The sequence below is a fragment of the Lates calcarifer genome, linkage group LG8, assembly GCF_001640805.2.
Source record: "Lates calcarifer isolate ASB-BC8 linkage group LG8, TLL_Latcal_v3, whole genome shotgun sequence".
NCBI classification, from domain to species: domain Eukaryota; kingdom Metazoa; phylum Chordata; class Actinopteri; family Centropomidae; genus Lates; species Lates calcarifer.
The window spans coordinates 22684995-22704259 of NC_066840.1; the positions used below are offsets into that span (position 1 = coordinate 22684995).

The 19265-nt window shown below is 44.2% G+C and overlaps 1 protein-coding gene across 1 annotated transcript in view; it reads left to right on the top strand.

The window, feature by feature from the left end:
* Positions 1-202: 202 nt before the first annotated feature.
* Positions 203-19265, top strand: part of LOC108901513 (protocadherin Fat 4) — a 104339-nt gene continuing 85276 nt past the window's right edge. The window contains 4 exon segments of the mRNA XM_018703017.2: positions 203-3297; positions 3299-4921; positions 4923-5231; positions 5233-5814. Coding sequence (XP_018558533.1) covers positions 709-3297; positions 3299-4921; positions 4923-5231; positions 5233-5814 — 5103 coding nt within the window. The 5' untranslated portion in view covers positions 203-708.

Below are 19265 nucleotides of genomic sequence, written 5' to 3' on the forward strand. Positions count from 1 at the left end.
ACAGTTTTAACACCTTGTCTGTTATTGGGGTAATTAGGGTCGCTCGGGGCATCGTTACCTGTCTTATTTGATTGACATCCTCTTCCACGAGCGGGGACAACGGGCTGCGCTGCACAATGGAGGGGAGAGAGGCGGTGGGAGGGCGGGCAGGAGCACCGCTATCCAATGGGATCGGGGATGGGAGGGAGTTTGCCGAACTCCAGCTTTGTCCTAAGTTACTGGGACTCCTGAGCACAATATGACTGAAGCGCCTGCACCGTTATTCCACGGGACGGTGGGTAGGCTCAGCCGCCTGCACACACTCTACACCGCTGACTTGCGCCCTAACTTTGGATAAACTTTTTTTTACGCATCTCCACGGAGCCAGGAACCTTTGTTTTGTTTTGCCTTTCAAGGGAATGTCAGATTCCGTCCTGAAAATGCTATTTGAGGAGTTGAAATGAAACTTCCCTGATCTGCAGGAATCATTCTCTCCATTCAGAGGATATTGTTGCATTGAAACAGTGCGCTGCGCAGGATAAAATAACACTCCTGGAGTAACTTTGGGACACTGAAGAAGTGTGGAAAGAGCTGTTGCTGGGTTTCCCATTGAGTTTTCTCTGCACTTTTCGTTGGAATACAATGCTTTAGTGACTCGTCCAACCTCAATAAAGTTGATGCATCATAGGCATGGACTCTGTCTGAGAAAGGTGGACTGGCTAACTGACCATGGCGCTCACAGGTAGGGGTTTAGGCCGGTTTCATTTGATTTTATTGGTGTTATGGACTCTGTCGCAGTACTCAGCATCCAGCCAAGTCCGTCAAGAGTTTCAGGTCCTGGAGGAGCAGCCTATCGGCACCTACGTGGGCACGATAGAGACCAAGCCCAGCTTCACGTACCGCTTCAGCGAGAATCACAAACTTTTTGCAATTAACGGCACCACGGGAGTCATTTACACCTCCTCGGTGATTGACAGAGAAGTTTTGCAAAGTGATGTCATCAACGTCGTGGTGCTATCCAGCCAACCCACCTACCCCACAGAGGTCAGGATTGTAGTTCTGGATATTAATGACAACTCCCCGGTGTTTCCAGACGCGTCAATTGTCGTGTCTTTTAAGGAGGACGCCAGCAGCGGCAGGCAAGTGATCCTAGACACTGCCACAGATTCAGACATTGGAAGTAACGGAGTTGATCACACCACGTACAGAATAGTGAAAGGCAACGATCAGAGGAAATTCCGCTTGGATATTACAGTCAATCCTAGTGGAGAGGGGGCATTCTTGCACCTTGTTTCAACTGGAGGCTTGGACAGGGAAGTTACTCCCTTCTACCAGCTCCTGATTGAGGTGGAGGACAAAGGAGAGCCGAAAAAGTTTGGCTACTTGCAAGTAAACGTCACTATTCAAGATATAAATGACAACCCCCCTATGTTTGATCAAGACCAATATCAGACCAGTGTTTTAGAGGATGCAGCAGTAGGTTCCAGCATTCTGCAGATTACAGCCTCAGATCAGGATGAGGGAGCCAATGCTGAAATCAGGTACTTTTTAGATGAGGGGACCCCTTTCCAAATTGACCCGAAAGCAGGTACTATTATTATAAAAGAGGGTTTGGATTATGAGAGTAAGAAAGAATATTCTCTAACTATTCATGCTGTAGATAATGGTGTGCCCTCTCTGTCTGGCAGAACAGAAGCCACAATAAAACTTTTAGATGTGAATGACAATGACCCAGTGGTGAAGTTTAGGTATTTTCCCACTACTTCTAAATTTGCCTCGGTTGATGAAAATGCACAGATTGGCACGGTTGTGGCTTTGCTCACCGTTTCAGATTCAGACTCCCCCACTGCTAATGGTAACATATCTGTTTCAATCTTAGGAGGCAACGAGCAGAGACACTTTGAAGTGCACACGTCTCCTGTGCCCAATTTAAGCCTGATCAAAGTAGCCAGTGTGTTAGACAGAGAGAGAATTTCCTCATACAACCTGACTGTGTCTGTTTCTGACAATGGCAAGCCTATGGCCCGATCTTCCTTTGCCAGTCTGGTTATTTTTGTGAATGACATCAATGATCACCCACCCATATTTCAGGAAACACTGTACAGAGTAGATATCAGTGAAGACATACCAAAAGGCAGCTACATTAAAGGGGTTTCTGCAACAGATGGTGACTCTGGGCAGAATGCCAATCTGCGCTACTCCCTGGTGTCTGGAAACGCTTTGGGCTGGTTCTCGATCAGTGAAAACAGTGGTCTGGTTACCAGCGCTGCTTTGCTGGATAGGGAAATAGCATCTGAAATTGTGCTCAACATTAGTGCCAAAGACCAGGGGCTGCAGCCCAAGATTTCTTACACTAAACTGATAGTCAACATCACTGATGTGAATGACCAAGTGCCCACATTTACACAGAGCACATATCATGTTTCCCTGGTGGAGCACGCTCCTGCCGGCACCGAGCTGGTGGTGCTGTCTGCCTCAGATGACGACCTCGGGGCCAATGGAACTATCCGGTTCTCATTTGATGCAGAGACTCCAGCCAGCATCCAGGAGCTGTTTCGCCTGGATGCCGTGTCAGGGCGATTAAGCACAGCCGTGGAGCTAGACAGGGAGGATCAGGCCTCGTACTTACTCCACATCCAGGCAGCAGACGCAGGCAGCCCCCCTTTGCACTCTGTAGGAAAAGTCAACATCACCCTGAGGGATATCAATGACAACAGGCCAGTTTTCTACCCTGTGCAGTATTTTGCTAATGTGAAAGAGAATGAGCCCTCAGGTTCTTATGTAACCACCGTTTCAGCCACAGACCCCGATTTGGGTCGAAATGGCACAGTCAAATATATAATTACAGCTGGAGACGCTTCCAGATTCCGCATTAATAGCAACACAGGGAAAATCACAACGCTTGTTCCCCTGGATAGAGAGGAGAAAACTGCTTACCAGCTGCAGGTGACAGCAGCAGATGGTAGCGGCCTGCGCTCACACACCCAAGCCATCGTGACTGTAACTGTCATAGACACGCAGGATAACCCACCGGTCTTCAGCCAGAAAGTTTACAGCTTTGTCATGTTTGAAAATGTTGGCACTGGGACAGCTGTAGGGACGGTGTCAGCTACCACTGTAGATTTGAACACAAATATTTCATATCTAATCACGTCAGGGGACCAGAGGGGGCTTTTTGCTGTAAACAGCGCAGGTCAGATCACAGCAGCGAGTCAGGTAGACAGAGAGGAGCAGGGGTTTTATCAGCTTAAAGTTGTAGCCAGAGCTGGGGAGATCACAGGAGAGGCCTTTGTTAACATCACTGTGAAGGACTTAAATCGATAATGCTCCTCATTTTATTCACGCCGTGGAGCATGTGAGTGCGGTGGAGAACTGGAGCACAGGTCATGTCATATTCCAGGCCAAAGCTTCAGATCCAGATGAAGGCACAAATGGCATGGTGGTCTACAGCCTCAAACAAAACCCCAGAGGCCTCTTTCATATTCATGAGAAGCATGGCCTCATCACGCTGACTGGGCCGCTGGAGGTCACCACAAGCTCTTATGAGGTCGAGGTCACTGCATCAGACATGGGGGTCCCCCAGCACACCTCCAGCCTCATCCTCATTATCAGCGTTTATGATGTGAACGACAACTCTCCAGTGTTTGACCAGCTTTCGTATGAGGTCATCATCCTGGAGTCTGAGCCTGTCAACAGCCGCTTTTTCAAAGTGGAGGCCACCGACAAAGACTCTGGTCTTAATGGGGAGATTATGTACGACATCGCTGGCGGCAACACAGGTGATGTGTTTGGCATTTTTCCAGACGGCCAGTTGTACATCAAAGCAGAGCTGGACAGGGAGATACAGGACAGATATAACTTAGTGGTTGTGGCCAAAGACAGGGCTGTGGAACCGCTAAGTGCCACTGTCAATGTCAGTGTAATTCTAGATGATGTAAACGATAACCGTCCTCTTTTTAATAGCACCAATTATGTGTTTCATTTTGAGGAAGAGCAGAAGAGGGGGTCACTGGTTGGGCGGGTTTTCGCTGAGGATAAGGACTTTGGCCCAAACAGTGAGGTCAGATATACATTTGAGACTCCGCAGCCCAACTTTGAGCTGAACGCCATCACAGGGGAGTTGACCAGCACGCTGCAGTTGGACCGCGAGTCACTCATGAGACAAAGAGGCGCCGCCGTGTTCAGCTTTGTGGTCGTCTCGTCAGACCAGGGTCTCCCCAAGCCCCTCAGAGACCAGGCCAAAGTGCAAGTTTACATTCAAGACATCAACGACAACCCGCCCAAATTCACTAAAGACATTTACCAGGCCTCCATCTCAGAGTCAGCTCAAAACATGACACAACTCCTGAGAGTCTCCGCCTCTGATGTGGATGAGAACAAAAATGGACTGGTACGTTATCGCATCACTGAGGGCAACGAGGAGGGACAGTTTACAATTGACAGCAGCTCTGGACAGGTTACCTTAGTTGGAAAGCTGGACTATGAATCTACATCCTCCTACTCTTTGAAAATCATAGCTGTTGATGCTGGAGCTGTGCCCTTGTCCTCCTCTTGCATGCTTAGCATTAGCATCCTGGATGAGAATGACAACTCCCCCTCCTTCCCTAAATCCTCCCTGTCTGTGGATGTCTTGGAGAACATGAGAATAGGAGAGTTGGTGGCCTCTGTGACCGCTACCGATGCTGATTCAGGTCAAAATGCAGATATTACGTACAGCATCACAGCCACAAACAACCACGGCACTTTCAGCATCAGCCCCAACACTGGCAGCATCTTTTTGGTTAAAAAGCTGGACTATGAAACTCAGTCATTTTACAAACTCAACATCACTGCAAAGGACAATGGCAGACCACCCCGCTCCTCATCCATTCCTGTTGTTATTCACGTCAGGGATTTTAACGATAACCCCCCCATATTTTCTCCTGGTGACATTTTCAAATCCAATCCCTGAAAATCTGCCTATCTCAGCCTCAGTCATGACGATTACAGCTCATGACACAGATGCAGACATCAACGGGCAGCTGGAGTACTCCATTGTTCAGCAGATTCCTCGGGGAAGCCACTTCAGCATTGACTCGAGCACTGGGCTCATATATACCAAGAAGGAAATCGACAGGGAATTCTCCAATCTGTTTGAGCTGACAGTCAAAGCCACAGACCAGGCAGTTCCACTTGAATTCCGCCGCTTCGCCCTGAAAAATGTCACAATATGGGTCACAGACCAAAATGATAATGTTCCCACTTTTATATCAGCAGAATGCACTCGTGGCCGAGCCCAACATTGTCATCGGCTCCATCCTGACAACAGTAGTGGCTTTTGACCCTGATGAGGGGGCGAATGGGGAGGTGGAGTACGAGCTTGTGGAGGGAGACTCAGACACTTTCATCATGGACAGGTACAGCGGGGATATTCGCCTGGCCTCCCAGCTGGTACCATCCCGACTCATGTACACCCTCACAGTGTCAGCCACCGACCACGGCACGGACCGCAAGACCTCCAGAACTGAGCTGACCATCATCCTCCAGGGGGTGGATGGGCCTGTTTTCTCCCAGCCCAAATACATCACCATCCTCAAGGAAGGCCAGCCGCCGGGCACCAACGTCATCTCCTTAGATGCCTCGAGCCCACGGGGCTCTGCGACCAAAGTGGAGTATTTCATCGTGGCGGTGCGCAGCGGTGGAAAAGCCGTGGGGCGCCTTTTCACCATCGGCCGCCACACTGGAGTGATACAGACGGCTGCGGAGTTGGACCGAGAACAAGGCTCTGACCTCTACCTGGTGGATGTGTACGCCATCGAGACGGACGCCAGCCAGCCCAGAACACAGCGAGCTGAGGTTAGTGCACTGCTGACTTTTCTATTCTCTACAGGTACTGGAAAGCCACCTTATATTTTTCACCATTGGTCTATTTGATCTCTTTGGCAAGGAGAGGGCATGAACTCACCCACTGGCATTTGCTAGAGACATTTGGATGGAATAAGTATAATGAGATCAAGGTTTGAACTGGAAAAAAGGGGGAGTGAGACTGTCCAAGTCACACAAAAACAGAGCCACCTATTGCATTTGTCTGCTCATTAATTAAATTCCTTTTTTTACGTGCAGCTCTGCATTATATTAAATCATAATTTTCTTGGACATGAGTAAGAAGACCTTGTTCTTTGGCATGATAACTTTATTCTTCCCATTTCCAAAAACATACTAGCCATAACAATTCATCTTGAACGTGCCTCCTCTAATATCTGAGCAGTCAGGGAAAGGGAAATGAGTGTTGCATGTCCTCTGCACGAGCTCCTCTTGTGCTCTCATGAACAGAAATGTTCTTATCAGCGGATATGAACTGCACAAATCAAAAAAAGACTACTTTTTAATTTCCCCACTGTAGACATAAATCATTCAAGGCTGCTGTTTCAGGTTCAAAGCTTGTGATGGTTTCCTCTGTGTGAGAGTAATTCATATGGTCTTCCAGTGCAGTTATGCATAGTCAGTGCCAGTATTACTTTGAGCCTTTGAGCCTCAGGCTGTTTTGGCACCATGGTGGTCTTAGGGTACCTTTATACCACCGGGAACTGCTCCACAGGCAATAAGTGACCATTAAAATTGGGTGACCTCTTAAGACTCTGTGGAAAGACGCTGAGGGCAGTGAGAATGAAACTTAAGCTGTCCATTGAGTTTGCATTATGTGATGCACTTTTTTTAGGCTTCCCCTAAAAAAAGATAGAGTTAAATTCTCTCAAGTGTTGTGTGGGATCCCTAAACTCAGTTTTGGGTGGCTAAGGCCTAGCCACCAGTCAAATGAAAAACAAATGTGATTCTATATATGTTTTGAGGACTTAAAATGCCTTGTTATTACAGGCTTGATGACAAACATACTTCATTCTATGAATTGGAAAACACAAAAAGGTGTGACCTTCTTCTCCTCCTCTTCAGAAATGTGTTTTGTGTTACTGGCGTTTCAAAAATGCCTGATGTGAAATGATATAAGAGTTTAAGATTAGCGAGATGCCTTTGACAGTTGTTATTGATGCCTTTTCAACCACTGCAGATATTGAAACTGAAATCCAATACAGCAATCACTTATTTGGAGACAAACTCACATATTATTGAAATCAAGGATTACTTGGCAAAATCGTGTTAGCTAAGTTAACTTAAAGGTTTGCTCTGGCCAAATGGGAATATCAAATGTTCTCTCACTTTGCCTGCAGCGAAGATGGCAATCTGCTTTCCTGCAGACTCTACTTTTGGGCTAATGAGAGAATATAGTGCTCCGGTGCTCCATTCCCAAACTTTAAACTCTAGATTGGTTTCATGCTAAGCTTGAACTTTCTCACCCCTTGGAGAGATGGCTTTACCATACCACCTGGCTGTGTAGTCAATCTCTCCACTTTGAGAAGCGTGAGATCTAATAACCTGGAGGAATTCAAATGACCTTCCACGTTTGGAAATATGGGCTGGTTTTTTGATGAAATGCAAAAGCTATATTTTTACCAGCACAAATGAACAGGTCATATTCATAGTATTTGTATCCCCTCTGTCTTTGGGACCTCAAAGCGCACTCTGGTACAATAGTGTAAACCTTCAGACTTAGACTAATGTTTTTCCAGTGCAGTGTTTATACACCATATACCCGGTAGCAACTGGGGGATTATTTCCATCCCTGGGGTTGTGACCCTTTCACATTCTCCATTTCCCATTCTCCCCATTGATTGGATGCATGAGGGAAAGCTGGCATTTTTTCCCTCTGCTATGCACCATGTGTGATGTTTTGGGAACACTCAGACAAAGAGAATTTGGCTGGACATGCTCTATCGTTGATCGTGATCTTAAACAACTCAGGATCTTGCTGGGCCTGCTATGGAAAGAGGTGATTCTGGGTTATTTCCTGACCCTAGAGAGTCTGATTGTCACTGATTGTTGATTAGATCTATCATTGCAGGACTGTGTGCGCCTTTTGTCTCACATCTGGGTCATGTATGATGCATGATGGTCATTTCTTGAAGCCGAAAAGTGGTTGTGTGCCGACTTGTAGAGGTAGTAATGGCAGTGTTGTATGTTGTTCAAATGACTTCATTACCCAGAAATCGTTGTGTTTCTGCTTCTTAATAACTGGTTTGGAGAAAAAAAAATCTCTTGGCAACAGATTCATCCATTGTTGGTGAATCCAAATTCCATTCATAGTTTGTAGGAGGATGTTTTCACTCAAAGTTTTGATTCATCACATCCTGCAATGTCCTCGTTCAGAGGTGGAGGGAAGCCCTTGCCTCGATAAGTCATACTGAGAAAGGTCACATTGAATCACCTATGACAGACTTTCCTCCATGAGTTGAAATTTTTTAAGTGTTGGCTCCGCTTTTGGCCACAACTCTTAAGTCAGTGATGTGACAGCAGGTGTTTCCCATCAGCTGGTGGAGACAAAACACCTGCACATCACAGACTGGTGCAGCATGCTTGAATGTTTCCACTATTACAGAGGAAGTGAGTGAGGAAGGGAGTTTCTCCTCTTTGTGATTGGGCATGAATTTACCCTTGAAATGATTTATCCCCTTATGCTAAGGGAAGTTTAGTCTTGTGAGTGTTGTAGCTCATATTGTTTGACATTTTTGGGTCCATATGTTAATTCCCAAAGTGCAGAATGATTTTTAATTGCAGATGTTAGCAGATAAATAATCCGTGTAGAGGTCAGTCTGAGGAGTAGGACTACAGTTAAGGGCTATTTTCCAACATCGCTTAGTCTACAGTTTAATTTTTGATAACCTTAAGTTGTGTGGTGACAGACTTGTGATGTAAAACCCTTTTCCTTACACTAGAGAAGCTGTAGTTTGCAATTGTTTGGTATTTTGGCTCTTAATAAAGGATGAATCAATTGAATGCTCCACCAAAAAGGTGGAGAAAAGTTTATTTTGTGGAGTATTCCTCTAAAGAAAGAGGAAAAAGTAATATCATGGAATAATAAAAGAATCATAGAGACCTCTCCGTCACCTCAGCTGTCTCTGTTTCTTATCCTCTCCCCTCATCTGCCTCCTCCTCATATTCAAACCCCTCCCTGCCCCTATAGACCAGACTGCTACAACTGTTTTCTTAAACTCACTGTGAATGAAGTGCTTTTTTTTTTTCTTTTTCATAGAGAGGCCCTGAAGTGCCACATCAGTTCTTGCCCCCTCCTCTTAAAGGCATTGTTCCTCCCCATGAAAGTAAACACAGTCAGTGTTCAACAGGCCTTCCTTTGTTTTGCCTTCGCAGATAAAGTGTTGCACTGGCCCAGCCGCGATTCAGGAGACTTTTGTTATTTTTTTGTCTGTGCCAGCGGCTTGCCTTGGCAGATTTAGGAGTGTGTATGGATGCCCCTGTCAGCCAGCTTTCCTCCCCTCTCCTCACCACTGAGGGATGGACGGCGGAGCTGTTTGGACTCGTGAGATTGAGGAAAGAAAAGAGTGTTTTTGGGAGGGTTCTGGACATGTCAGACAGTGTTATTGGGAGTTGTGGGAATGAAGGAAGAGGAGTGGTGGTGGTTGTGGTGGGGGGGGGGGTGTTAACATTTTAGGAGGGGCGTGGAAGTGCCAGGAGCAGGCATAGTAGCAAGGACTCATGGGGAGGAAGAGGCAACGGCAGGGCTGCAGATCATGTCCTAAGAAAGTGGGGGCAAGAGGGCTCAATCTGTTCGCCCTGGGGCTTTTGTACATCACAGTCGGGGAATGCAGATGGCTGAGTCAGATATAGAAATTAGTGTTGATCTTTGTTGCTATGGATAGCTTGATCTCCGTTATATTCATCCTTGTCTTTGTTAAGCTGTATATCTCTGCGTCTGTGCATCTCCTTTGTGTCTGCCTGCCTGTTTTGTGTCTCTGGGAAGCTGTTTGTGCGTGTGTGTGTCTCCATCTCTCTGTGTTGTGGATCGGTCTGATTCATAAATCTTGTTGGCAACAAACTTCAAAGTCTCTTTGCTTTTCTGTCTGTCTCTCTTTCCATTCCCTCTTTTGGTCTCTCCGTGTTTTGGTGATGCTGAACCTCCTCCAACACAAACTCAGAGGGAAATGTGATTAGGGCATCAGAGGCGTTGTTGAGGTTGGAGAGGAGATAGAGGGCAAAAAAAAAGAAAAGCCTCTCTGAAATATAAAACCTGTAAAGCCAGCCAGGTCAACCAGGCAGGGAGGAGAAGGTCATGTACAACTGGACAATATGATACAGATGCTGGTTTTTGTTTGTGTATTTGTGTCTGTGTGTGAGAGTATTAATAAAAACTGAAATATTGATGAGTGCAGTTTCCAGAGAAAGGTCGAACAGTGTTACAGATAGCCCCCTGAGCGGTGCGTTTAACGTTCTTTGTCGAATCAAATTGAATTGAAAAAAAGGCTTTGATTACATTCGAAACATACACAAGCTTAGTATTAAAATTTCATGTTCCTCAGAAGGCCCATTTTACAAGAACTGGACGAGGAATGATGCAGAACAAATTGCATCCTTGTGTATTGTAATTCATGGTCTAATTGCAATATTTTGAGTGTGTCTTTTCTTGTGCACATGTGCCTGAGAAAGGGTGGTATCGCTCTAGTCTCGGCTGCAACCAGGGCTGTAATTCATGCAGTAATATGGCTGGACACGCTTTTTAGAAATGGTCATCGAGGAGGTGACGCATCTGCCGGGGGCCCTTTCCTGGTAGGTGGTCAGGTCAGGTGGTGAACCTGCGGGAGAGTCGGCGCTGCGGAGCGCCGGGTGTCTCAGAGTGTCTGTCCGTTTTATGAGACAATCGCCATAAAAGTTGGATAAACATTCGCTCATGCATAGATGCATGCAAGTGAACGCTGCCAGAAAAACACACACACACACACACACACACTGACCACAAGTTCAAGCTCTTTCTCAAGTGCAGGGAAACTTTAAATGGTAGCCGCAGTCAAAATAATTCAGTTTCATTTAGATTATTATGATTATGTAACTGTCAAATAAGATCACTGGGATACTTCGTGACTCCTATGCTGCAGATTTAAACTGAGGCTTAATGAAATCTGCGGTTTACGTCCTTTTATTACATGAGACTGTTTGTTAGTGTTTGTCTTGTTCCATTTATTTTGTGGCACAGTGTAACTTTGTTTGGAAGTGTTAAGCAGTCATGGCTGCTCTCCAGCTCGTTCAACCGCGTCAGATGAGTATTAAAGTGATGTTACTTTGTGTAGACCTCTTGCAGCTTGTAGTGTCTAAAGTTTTAACTGTACGTGTACAACAAGCCGTCTCACATTTCACGTGTCACCACTTTTGACTTTTTTCCCTCCTCAGAGAAGCAGCAACTGGCACAGCTCATACTACACATTCGTCAAACTCGTGGCTGGAAGGTCAGAAGCAGGGTTAAATTGTTCTGCTGTGCCATGTTCTATAAAGTTAAGCCAAGCGTCACGTTAGTAATGAACAAGCAAAACTAACTTTTTTTTGGCCACATGCCACAGAGACTGTTGAATACCACAATTCACCAGTCGCTCGCAGGATTCTACCAACCAGGCACACTTTTTTAGAAGAGATCCAGATCATTATACACAATCCATAACATAATTTTCCACTAATACAAAGTTACATTATCATATTTGTTTTTTGTTTTAACCTCCTGACAACACAAAATGTTCAAGTTTAAGACTTTATTTGTGTAACTGGAAAAAACGCGGCTCAGAATAAACCTATGCCTTTAATGGACCAGTAGAGAAGTTTTTTTTACCTGTGTGTCATGATCTGAATATGTTAACATGATACCTGAGTTTTGGTGTCGATACTAAAATGATGGTGGACAGTGGTCCCCGATATTTTAAGCTTGAAAGTGAAGCAGTTTCTGCCTCCGACCTCCTGTTACCCCTGGTGACCAGTCCAACCAAACAATTATACTATCAATTTTGAGGTACAATTAACAATTCTAATAATTGTCAAGAAGCAAATTTGGTATAGCAGAGTGGATGCAGACGTTTTGTGTCCTGTTAATTCCCACAGATTTGACTTGTGACCCCGTGTGGAGATCCTGACCCCTAAGATGGAAACCAACTCCTTTGTTCAAGAAATAGCTTGTGGAAATGTTCTCTAGTGTTTTATTGTTGCAGCTATAAGTATTTTGCTTGATAAAATAGTATGAAATTGGTTCAAATGTGGAACTGTGTGATCAACAGATTAGGTTAACAAGATTATGTATATGAACCAGATAATCAGTCCCAGTTTTTGGTGCTTTTTGATGCTGCTTTGGTCACATTGTGGTCCATACCAAAGATGAATCAAGGCTCAATCCTCAGCCTCAGATCTGGGTAAGTTTTACTGCATCAGTAAAACCCATATTGTTAGATTTAGTACAAATAAACAAGAGTAAAAGTTGTTGTAAATTACCTTGAGATTTCAATGGTATTGTTTGAACTTTGTAGCACTCATGGTATTGTCTTTTGTGGCAAACTGAATTGTCCTGGTGTGGTAACCCCACCCTGCTGCTACTCTAAACAGGTTAAAACAAAAAATTATTTACACACTATTTTTAAACTCGGTTTGCCGCTAAATTATGTTTATAAAGGGAATGTACATGAGTATTAAAAGAAAACTCTTTCAGCTCAGCGGTTGGCTGTCCACAAGCGTTTTTTTTTTTTCTTCCTCCATTTTTTTTTCATTTTTGCCCCCTTTCTGCCTCATGCAAAGTCAATGCAGGACCTTGGGTTAGAATAATAAATGAATGTGGCCGTAGTTGTGCATGCTCTGCAGAGTTTTGCATCATCAGGTTTATTTTCACATCAGAGATACGTTTCTCTTGTTCTGTGACTTTGATTGTCATGCCTCATTTGGGAGGGGTCATTCCTCTTTCTTAAGCGCACATGTTCGGACCAAATGTGCGACTGAAATAGTATTAATCTCCACTGAGAATGCCTTCTCTCCTTCGGTCTGTAGAATCAGGCGAGATCAAAAGGGAGCCGTTTACTGTTTTCTTTTTTGTTTTGTTTTTTGTACCGAGAGGGGAGGGATTTTTTCAAGTGCAATCAGAAAGGTCCATCAGAAGCTGTGATCTAAAGTTTCCAAGCTTTACAGTCACTCAACCACATCAAGGTTGATTGGGTGTAGCTGAAGTGGGAATGATCAGGTATAGCTATGATTGTACATTTTCCCTGACCAAGTGCTACACAGGGATCTTTGCCTGAGCATGACTGCATCCCAGAGATTTCTTCATCACTTCTCTCTGCACTGCTCTGACTGTGAAGGGACCATAAAATATGCCCAAGTCTGTCCAGCTTTGAAAAAAAAAAGAACGAAAGAAAGAAAAAATAATGTTCCACTACTTTCACTTGTAAAACGCAGGGAGTTAGAGAGAAAGAGGGAGAGTGGAGGGTTGATTTTGGCACGTATTCTCTGCGGTAATAATGGATCCCAGCTACAGAATGATTTGTTCTTACACGTGACTTACCGAGCTCTCTAGCATCAACAAACACTCGAACACATCCACATGCAGAAATACACACTGCAAATTTCCATTGTTTTCAGAGCTCAGGCTTCACTGTGGTGCCTCGTTGACCTGTCTCTCTGCTTTTTGTCTCCCAAAAAAAAAAAAAAGACAGAAAAAAGAGCTCACTCCTGCTCTTTTGCACATCTCACTTCCCCCTCTGGCCGTCCATCAACGGCACCTCCAAAGTGACATTTAGTGCGGTCGCCGCCTTCACAGATCCTCCCACCTCCAGGGACATCAAACGAGAAGGAGAGAGGGGATGTGTGTTTCTGCTTCATCTGCAGTGTTCTCACGTGTACACGCGCACACACACGCCTCACCTCCCCAGCTTGTGGTAAGACAAGCGACCCCGGGCAGGAAGGGGTATCTCCCACAGCTCGGACAGATAATTTAGGAGCTAGATGGGAGATGGAGGGAGGAAAAAGAGGGAGGGAAGGAGAGGAGGGGGGGCAGTGAGGTTTGAGCTAAGAGAAAGGGAGGGAGAGCTAGAGTAGGGCTTTAGTGTCAGAGACGAGAGACAAGCAAAGATAGACTGGCACCAGAGAGCGAGAGCCCGTGTTATTGTTATCTCCCCTTTTATTTTATGAGTTTTCCATCAGGAGATCCACTGCAGTTCCTGCTCTGTGTGTGCAGCATATACTCCCAACTTTATTAAGAGGTTAACCATATTGTGACTTAGCATTTGTACATGACTTATTTTTTATGTTTTCTAGCTGTTTTGTTGTGATTATTACTTTTCAAGCTTGGTAAAATCCTGCGCCTTTTCTTGCTTTTCTCCGCTGTGCAGGTCTAAACTCAAAAAAAGTAAGCCAAGCCACAGTCGATTAGCAGCTGTTTTCAATTTTGGAATTGAAATATTTCAGCTCTCAAAATGTCCCTGCATGACTTTTCCGGCACTCAATTCCTATGCAAGTTGTTAAGTTTTTTAAATCAGGCAAGAGAGTGTTCGTCATAACTCTGCTCTTGCTCTTCATTTGACAGTTTGCTGGCCTTGTCTTGAACCTTGAAAATTCTCTGACCTACAGTATCTGTCTATAGCTGTTTTTGATATTTGTGCCTTTTGTTTTTCAAATACTTTGTACCCTTATTTTGGAAAGAGTTATGTACAGTAATTGTGCACCATTATTAATCTCTAACAACCCCAGTGAAGGGCAAGTAATTTCAAGGTCATGCTTCACAGCCTAACATTGTTCAAACCCACAGAACTTAAGTCTTGCGTTGTTGATATTTTACTCAGTGTGATATCTCAAAAACAGGCCAAGTAAAACCACATTTGCTTCACTTGATCCCACTACAGGGAAGTGAGAAAAGTATTTTTTTAGGTGAACTGACCCTTTAAACTTTTTAACGAACCGACAGGTGCTTCTTATCAGGTGTTTCTGTGCAGCGCTGTTGACTCTGAAGCACCTTACAAACCTCTAGAAAACACGAGCTTCCTCCCTCGTTAAATTGTCCGTACACATCATCCTCCCATGGGTCGCTTTACAGAAAGGCTGTGGTTGTTTGAGCACGTAGCCGAGTGGAACGTCTCGGGGAAAATAGCTTGTGGTCACAGAGACAATAACTGCAGAGCATGAGCCTCACTTTGGAGGATTATTATCTCATTCAAGGAGATTCTTGGATCAGAGTTGGCTCTGTGTTGGCGCTGCTACTCTCTATTTCCAAGGCAATAATCCTGAAGCATCTTTTTTTTTTTTTTCAGTGAAATATTACAAAGCACACTGAATGCAAGCTTTTGCCTTCAAACATTTCCATCTCGCACGGCATACCGTATGGCTCTGCATGGCAGCGAGCGAAGGCTGGCCCTCGATAGCAAACAAAACACTGTGTTTACACAAATTTTCGAACAACTGATCTGCTGTCAGAAACAGAGAGCAGAAAGAACTCCTGGCTTGAAATAGCTAACCATTTTGGTGAATGCGGCCTTCCTCTCCCCTCTCCAGTTGGGCCTGTTTAATTGAAACCAGCTGGTGAGGGTTCTGGGCAGCGAAGTGCAGATCTAGTCAACGTGACTGAGGCTCTTGCTCTCGCAATCGGGGTACCTGAGCTGCCCTCCTCAGCTCTGTTGTCAGACAAAAGTTATGTTTTTATTGAAGTTGGTGATATCTCAGGCTGCAAACGAGAGGAAAGTCTGACTGTTTTCAGCTCTTTAAAGGGCAAAAGTGAAACCTGTGGCTCTGGTTTTGATTACATTCGTTGACAATGTGCTATTTTTGTTCTTTTTTTTCTTCTCTTTTTTGCCCACTCTAAATGCCCTAATTTCACCAGGCTCTATTGTGTGTGGATGTCAAGGTGTAATTTAACAAAGTGCTGTCCTCAAAGTTGACTTTATGGTCTTTCCTTTCAAACACTGCTCGTATTTTGACTTTGTTATCTACTTTTTGTGTATATGTGTGTGTCTGCTTGCTCACAGGCATACCTCCTTACAACAGTACATGCCTTCAGCTTTAAACATCACCATTCTCGCATACTTTTTGCACAATCTACCAAATCTTGGCGCCCTCTCCTCATTTTTCTGCAGTTATCCTGCTTGGCGTCTCTGGCACTGACACGTAGCTCACCGAGATGAAGAAGAAGAAAAAAAAGAAACAGCCCACTGAAAAATGAATCATCCGAAACTTTGTCTAAACTTGGCTGGCCTGCTGTTGACAGACAGATCGTAATGAAGTCTCTCTCTCAGGACATTGTGTTCTTAGGGTATTACATGGAGGGTGATCAGATATTACATTATGTCTCTATCTGCTCCAGGGGGCTGCTGCTATTGGGGGCTTCATTTACACTGAGGTCTGCAGACTCGAGTGCAGAGGACTGTGGGTACATGAGAGTGAGAAAGAGAGAGGGGCGAGAGAGGTATACAACAACAACGCAACTCATGAAACTTACTTAGCTCCTTAAAATCAGCCTTGAATGCTTTCCACACTGCAAAAAAATCTATAAATTATGAAGTCATGGCTCCCTATAATTGAGTTCTTTGGAACAAAAATCCAGTGCGGTATGAACATACAAACCTGTTTCCAATACAAATGAACTTATTATAGGAATTCTCTTGAAATTAATGTCAGTATCCATGAAATTAGACTAAAGTAAGAGGCTGCACGAGCACCAAGAGAAATGAACCATGATTTTAGAAAGTACTTGAAACAACTTGATTTTTTATCATAAACAGGTTCAAATATTCTTATTTTTTTGAAGATTTTAAAGGGAAATTCCTCCCATTGTATGCATAAATGTCAGCAATGGTGATGCTGCTGAGGTGCATTGTGGGAAGTGTAGGAGCTAGTGTTTTTAGATTAATTTATTACGGACTAAAAGTCAAGATAATCTAAGATTTTGGCTAACATCTCTCAAGAAAAGTCCTCCAAATTCAAGAAAGTGCAAAATTAAAATTCAGTAAACAATAAACTAACAAAGAATATTTTATTAAACCATATGAAACTGATAAAGTATAATAAAGTCAGTGAAGGATGAGGCTGCAGGTGCAAGACAAAACATAAAGATGAACTAACAACCAAACCAGGACGAGGAGACTCTGGGGGGAGGAGCAGAGAGAGAGAGAGTGTGGGAGAGTGATTAGACAGCAACCAGGACTTATGTCACCTGGAGCACACTGGGCGCTACAGGTGCTCGAGATCACGCTAATCAGCTACCTGCAGAGCAAACAGAGACACAGGTTAGCACCAGGTCAAACACAGAGAGTCATCGCGGGGTCATCGCAGTTAGACTTTCAGTGTAGACCTTGTAGGCATCATTTTATTAAGTTATCGTGCCAACAGTGGAGTATAAACTGAATTTAAGATTGAGAGAGGCAGTAGCAGAGGAGAGAGGCCTTTACTTGTGTGAAGTAATGTGTCTGTGCATTGTGTGTGTGTGTCTGCATCTTATCCTAAAACGGCTGCAGTCCGCAGTCACGCCAGCTGCCTCAGCGCTAATCCCTCCACTCGCAGATTTACACATGATCCTGCTGAGGCTTCGTGCCATTTGATGCAGTTATTTGATAATGAGTGAGTGATCCAATGGAAAGCAACACTCTCAAGACTCTTCCCAGTGAATCATGTGACCTTTGACCTGACTTGGCAGGACTTGAGCGGAAGCGCTGCCTCTTGTCTTGGCAGCTAAACAACCAGCTATGTGTGTCAGTAAGATTGTGTGTGTGTGTGGATGTTACTCTTTTAGATTGTGTTTCATCAGGCCGATAAATGTTTGTGTATATGTGTGTTCATGTGTGACAGAGTCCTACGGTGCGGTAGACTGGCAGCCCCGAGTGTGAACTCTGCATGCTTCCTTTATTCCTCTGACGTCTGACAAGGCTGAGGCGCTGTTGGTAATGATGTGGTTATTACTTCCCATCATGCCTCGCTGCAGGCCGGGCCGTAAAACAGTGCAGTATATTCTCCTTTGTCCCTCGTCGGCTGCCTATGGAGGCCAGCACTTTGCTGCTCTTTTATGGAGACACTTACTGACACACTCATGGGATGTCATTCACAGAAGTGTACTCCACTTTAAAGTGTGATATCATCATATCATCCTGTCAGAGATCAGAAATAAAACCCTCTCTGCTTCTGTCATGTCTTACAGGACTGTGATAGTGTTTTTAGCATTTGATTTATCTTGCTAACTTGCTAAATAACCTGCACTTATTGAAGAAAACCCTCCTCTGAGAGCTGCTTGTCGGGCTTTTCACGTCAAAAACTAAATTTGTGTCATATCAGAGTATTAAATATTCACCAGACTCCGCAGTTCCCTTCAGCTCTACGGTGTATTTTAGTATCTTTCAGTTTGTTTTGTTTTGGTTTTACAGAACTGAACTTTACTGTTTTGGTGCATTGATCTCATTCATTTCCAGCTGTAGCAGGCAGCTGCTCTGAGCAAAAAGCTCTGATAAACCCAGCGAATATTAGCTGGTGAACACAGTGGAGCCTGATTTTTTCCCCAGCAGTTGGTGGAGACTAAAACAGAGCAAACATTTTGATATTGCATGGTTACACATCACATTAAAAATTAGTAGAAATAAAGTTGTTGTTTTTTTTTTACACAGATTCTTTTTCCTTTTGAAATCTGACTATCCTCCTCAGGACTGAATCTCTCCACATGGAAATCAGTCATAATAAGGCACGAGCATCAGATTTCAAATCGCCTTTGAAACTCAAGATTTATTCGCAGGCTTTATACACGACTCCCGCTGTTGAGTTTGCACGAGCCCTTCACTCGGGCTGCGAGGAAGCCGTAGTTGCCCCAGGCCCTTGAGTAATGCCAGCTGTGGTCATATGGAACCAGTTTGATCCCCTGACTGTCAACGTGCCCCGTCTGCCCCCAACGTACGACGCCATATGTAGGCTGCGTGGACGTGGTGCTGTTTGGTATTAACACAACAACGACTCCAGTCTCTCACACAGGACTCGGGACTGTAGCTACTCCTCTTTCCCCCACATGGGGGTTAGATTACAGAAGAGCATAAAGTGGATTTGACACTGACGCCAAGTAAACTTTTCAATCTTAATATTCTTGAATCTACTGTAGGTGCCTATTTGTAGTGTCAGAATCATTATATACAGAATTTTCACAGAAATAAATTTACATTTGAATATTTTCTGTCCTTTGTTGGTTTAAATTTAACACAATTTGACCTGAAGATGATTTATAAACGTTACGTTTGGTATTTCTTGTGAGCAGTAGGTCTTTCTCGAGGATGATTATCTGTCTTAAAAGAGTTGTTTTGGAGAAAGAACGACTCTCTCTCAAATCTAGTTTTTTATCAACATAGGGGTGAAATATCTACTTTACATTAAATATCTAAGGAAAGTCTGCAGATGGAGTATCAGATGGATTTCCATAGAATCATAGG